General features: G+C 40.2%; 1 protein-coding gene across 1 annotated transcript; it reads left to right on the top strand.

Moving 5' to 3' along the window:
• Nucleotides 1-236: 236 nt before the first annotated feature.
• On the top strand, nt 237-680 carry LOC133758283 (small ribosomal subunit protein eS7-like). Its single transcript, XM_062189460.1, has one exon. The coding sequence runs from the start codon at nt 237-239 to the stop codon at nt 678-680; it is 444 nt and encodes a 147-aa protein (XP_062045444.1).
• The last annotated feature ends 4,994 nt before the right edge of the window (nt 681-5,674 follow it).

Below are 5,674 nucleotides of genomic sequence, written 5' to 3'. Positions count from 1 at the left end.
ATTTTAAAATTTTATTACAGCCTTATTTTCTTTTTGCATGACTCATGCAAAGCTGCCTTTTAAAAAGATTAAATGATCATCTCACAAGCAAACCCAGTGCCTCTAATTCAAAACAAATTTTGACTCTTCCTCGGCTGGCACTCAACCAGGATAAGCCATGTTCAGCTCAAGCACCAGTATCATCAGCCCAATGGCAAGAAGACTGACAGTTCGTATGGGGGATCTCTCAGGTGCATATGGAGTTGGAGATGAACTTGGACCTAAAGGCTCAACTAAGGGAGCTGAACATCATGGCTGCTAATGAAATCCAAGTTGGCCGTGGCCAGAAAGCTATCATAATCTTTGTTCCCATTCCTCAACTAAAATCCTTCCAGAAAATTCAAGTCTGGCTAGTTCGTGAGCTGGAGAAAAAGTTTAGTGGGAAACACGTTGTCTTTATTGCTCAGAGGAGAATTCTGCCTAAGCCAACTCAAAAAAGTTGTATGAAAAATAAGCGAAAGCACCCTAGGAGTCACACTCTGAGAGCCATGCATGATGCAATTCTTGAGGACTTGGTCTTCCCAAGTGAAATCGTGGGCACGAGAATCCCTGTGAAACGGGATAGCAGCAGGCTCATAAAGGTCCATCTGGACAAAGCACAGCCTAAGGTGGAAACTCTGGTGTCTGTAAGAAGCACATAGGCAAGGATGTTAATTTTGAGTTCCCAGAGTTCCAGTTGCAAACAAAAATGACTAAATAAAGGATGGTTCACTGTAAATAAAAACAATAAATAAAATTTGAGAGTACTTTTAAAAGTTCATGAAAATGGAATTAAAATATCAGCTTATTTTGATGAAAAATTTTGAAACTAATTAACAGCTTTTTCATAATACCTATTTTCTGTGAAACTCTTCAAGATCCCTTATCAGGCCGGCACTGTGGCACAGCAGGTTAGAACCTTGGCCTGAAGCGCCGGTATCCCATATGGGTGCCGGTTCCAGTCCCGGCTGCTCCACTTCCAATCCAGCTCTCTGCTATGGCCTGGGAAAGCAGTAGAAGATGACCCAAGTCCTTGGTCTTCTGTACCCGCATGGGAGACTCGGAAGAAGCTCCTGGCTCCTGGCTTTGGATTGGCACAGCTCTGGCCGTTGTGGCCATCTGGGAGTGAAACAGTGGATGGAAGACCTATCTCTGTGTCTCTACCTCTCTCTGTAACTCTGTCTTAAATAAATAAATAAATAAATAAACAAACAAACAAACAAACATTTCTTATCTATTTGCCTCAAGCACTTCAATAGCTTAGTACATTTTTGATAGCCTGGGGGGAGAAAATAGTTACATAGGGCAGGGCGTGCAGCTGAGTTTGCTTTATTTTTAACAGACATAAAAATTATACATATTTGTAGGGTACCATGTGAAATTTCAGCATATGTTTACTGTCCAATTAGGATCAATATATCTATTTCAAGCATTTAACATTTCCTTACAGGGGAAACATTCAAAATCCTATCTTTTGGGGTGCTTTTGTAGAGAAATACATAGCACATTAACATTACCTATCATCACTCTACTGTGCAGAACTCCACAACTCCTGTCTTGGTATAACTTGCTACCTATTCATCAATCTTCACCCTTCTTTCCTCACCCTAGCCATCATTATACTTTTTAATTTCTATGAGATCACCTTTCTTATAACCCCAGATCTCTCTTGCGTTCTCATCATCCAGCATCCTTAAGTTAAAAGTATTCAACCACAGTCTGCACAAGATGTCCTGGAGGCTTAGTGGCCATTCCAGAGAATCTTACCAAATCAGATTCTCAACTTAAATAAGTGTCTCTGTGAAAGAATGTGCACTGATTGATTGAAAAAAATAAACTTTCTTCTTTCCAAAACGGAAAGCTATACAATTTTTTTCTGAGTTTTAGTCATCCCATCGTCCAAATAGGGATTATAGTTACTATCCCAAAGAAATACATAACATTGAAAAATGATCAAAGGTACAAAGACATTTAGAAAAGAAGAGAGTAATTGCAAGAAATTTAGCTGAACCTCAAACTATATAGATTGGATACAATAGGGATACGGCATAAAACTTATTTTAATATCTTGAATGCCGGTCATTCTTCACTGGTCATTTCTGCGTCAACAGGAGGGTGTGTGCCATGTCCAATCTCATCAACCAATGTGGACATTTGTTCCCAAGAGGAACCCCTTTCCTCCTGCTTCCACATACACAAACCATGTGCATCACTCGTCTGCCAAGCAACTTCTGTTTAGTCTGAGAGTGGCCTTGCCTAACGCTCCTCTGTCAGTTATACAATTATGAAAAGAAAAAATAATAGACTCCCTCATGATATGTCACCATCTTCATTTGACACTTGCTTTTTTCTCCTATTAAAACAGACTTCCTTGGGGAGTTTGGAGTTAGAGAAGGAAGAACTAAGGGTATTGGAAAATGAAGGATTTTATTTGATTTCTAATCTGTGTCCAAAATCGAACTTGGGCTAGAAATCCGCTCGTCAGGTGACTTTCACATTTCCCAGCTGTTCCATTTGCTCATCTGTTCATCCTAGGCTGTCTCCTTGAATCCCAATATCCTCATTCTCCTTCCAAGAGGGTTGAGAATCTGGAGGTGAAAAACGGGGCTGAGACAATTTTCCATGAAGGAGCTACAGAGGAAATATGAGAGAAGAAAATGTTTTCCAAAATTCAGAGAGAAGTTCATCCCTGGTTTGCATTTTATGACCCATGGCTGAGGTTCAGCGTGTTATCCATGGAACCTCATTCTTTCTAGGATCCATTTTATTGGGGATGTTTTGGTAGCAGCTGAAGTCCAGAAATGGTTGATAATTAGCAACATTTACTTCAGCAACTGCATCTAGTCAAATATTAACCATTGCTTATCCTTAGAATTAGCTTCTACTGTCAGTGAGAAGGGAATTTTTCAAAAACAATAAAGTCTTCACTTCTAATATGAATTTTTGAAGTATGTACACTTGGTTGGATTCTGTCTTCCCCAAAAAATGTATATATTGAAGTCTTAACTCCCAGTACCTTAGTGTGTGACATTATTTAGAAATGGGGATTTTACTGATGTAATTAGTCCAGGAGAGACTGTTAGATTGGGGCATAATCCAATGTGATTGGTGCTTTCATTAAAAAAAAAAAAGGGAAATTTGAACACAAATACATACACACAGAGACTGACTTTTAAAGACTAATGCAAAGATAAGAGTGATGCTTCTGAAAGTCAGATGTACCAAAGATTTCAAGAACCACCAGAAATGAAGTAGTCACCAGGCAAAAGATGCTTCCTCTAAGTTCTGAGAAGGGACCCATCCTGCTGATACCTTCATTTCAGGCTTTAAACTCCAGAATTTTGAGACAATAAATTTCTGTTGTGAAGGCCCTACAGCTCGTGTACCTTACAAGGGAAGCCCTAGCAAACAAATGAAATGTGTAAGTAAGCACAGAAATTACTTCTGCGCTTCCAGTGTACACAACATCAAAAAGCAGCATCTCCAACAATGATTTCCTGCAGCTTGCCTGTTGCCCAAGACAGCAGTGTCCACTCAGCATTAGTTACCCTTAGATCATTACTCAAGTGATAGATAGTTCAAATAATCAGAACAAATACTAATGCCAGTGTTAAAATGACACTGATCACAATACAGACATAATGAGTTATGATTTGAAAATCGGATGTGAGATCACTGAATGTTCAATAAATTTCAAAACTATCAAAAGTTAAAGGCAGGCCGGCGCCACGGCTCATTAGGCTAATCTTCTGCCTGCAGCGCCGGCACCCCGGGTTCTAGTCCTGGTCGGGGCGCTGGATTCTGTCCCGGTTGCTCCTCTTCCAGTCCAGCTCTCTGCTGTGGCCTGGGAAGGCAGTGGAGGATGGCCCAAGTGCTTGAGCCCTGCACCCACATGGGAGACCAGGAGGAAGCACCTGGCTCCTGGCTTCGGATCAGTGCAGTGCGCCGGCCGTAGTGGCCACTTGGGGGGTGAACCAACAGAAAAAGGAATACCTTTCTCTCTGTCTTTCACTGTCTAACGCTGCCTGTCAAAAAAAAAAAAAAAAGTTAAAGGCAAATATGAAGTCACCATCACTACATTTTTTCCCTTTGGTCCATCTACATTCCATTTTAAAGTACTAACTATGAGGATATCACATGTACATTCATGTTGAAAATGTCCAGCTTATCATTTTCATCCAGAGCTTACTGAGTTGGTAGAATGACTACACATATCTACAGACATAACTGTCTAATATATGTAGAAATATCTGTAATGAAGTACATAGATTTCTATATTGATAATGACATATTATAAACTTAGTATATTCTGTTTGGATGGCCAAGATGAGGAAAAAATCTGTAAATTCTGAAACATGCACTACATGAAGTCCTATACATTCCTTGTGGTAACATGATTTCATTAGTAGCTCCAATCAGTGTCCCCCATGTATTCATGATCTTTACTTAAAACATTGTAATACCCTCCCTCTCTGACTTCAGTCTTGCCTTTGAGACTTGCTTTGCCCAAGGGTACAGTAATAAACTCAAAGAATTTAAGGACCATGTTTGTGTTCCATTTTCTTTTTTTTTTTTTTAAGATTTATTTATTTATTCCACCCATCAGTTCTCTCCCTAAAATGGCCACAAAAGCCAGGTCTGGGCCAGGATGAAGCCAGGAGCTTCATCTGGGTCTCCTACATGGGTGCAGGGCTCCAAGCATGTGGGTTATCCTATGCTGCTTTCCCAGGCACATTAGCTTGGAGCTGGATCAGAAGTGGAGCAGCCAGAAATCAAACCGGTACCCACATGCGATGCCAGCATCACAGGCAGTGGCTTAACCCACTATGCCACAATGCAGGCCCTGTGTGTTCCATTTTCTAACATCCTTATACAGATCTTGAGACTTTCAGCAGAGTATGCCTGAGCTGACTTTTTGAAAGAAAGGATGTAGCAAATGAAAGAATTTTGAGTCCATTCGATGCCAACTACCCAGATCCTAATAAGTAATAAATCATCACTGTGTTAAGTCACTAAGTTTTGATGTGGCTTGTTACATAGCCTTACTGTGACAATTGACAACTGATACATTTTGTCTCTAGCCTTCATGCTCCATGAGGACAAAGATCATGCCTCTTTTGTTTATCACTTCATAACAAATTCCTGGTAAGGAGGCAGCACTCAAAATATCAATTTGGAAAGGTGGTGCTGTGGCATAGCGGGTAAGCCTCCACCTGCAATGCCAGCATCCCATACAGGTGCCGATCCATGCCCTGGCTGCCCCTTTTTCAGATGCAGCTCTCTGCTAACTGCCTGGGAAAGCAGTAGAAGATGTCCCAGTGCTTGGGCCACTGAGCCCAGATGTTGAGTTTGCTCATTGTTTTTTCCTGCTGCCACAACATACCTAGCACATTACACATGTATAACCAATGAATAATTAGTGATAAATATATACAAGTAATTAAGGATTGTTTTCATAACCCAAGTGCAAATGCTTAATAAATTGTAATTCTAATATTTAACTCTCTGCAAAGGATGAGCTAGTTCATAAGCTCGAAAATATTGGATATTTCAAGCAGAAACTAAATAAATTATATTTCAAGTTTCCTATAGTAAAACATCCAGCACCCAAATGGAGTTTGGACTCATTAAGATTGTAAGGATTTCTGACTACGAA

The sequence above is a fragment of the Lepus europaeus genome, chromosome 4, assembly GCF_033115175.1.
Source record: "Lepus europaeus isolate LE1 chromosome 4, mLepTim1.pri, whole genome shotgun sequence".
NCBI lineage: Eukaryota > Metazoa > Chordata > Mammalia > Lagomorpha > Leporidae > Lepus > Lepus europaeus.
The sequence above is the reverse complement of the archived record's forward strand: the minus strand, read 5'-3'. Positions and strand labels throughout refer to the sequence as shown.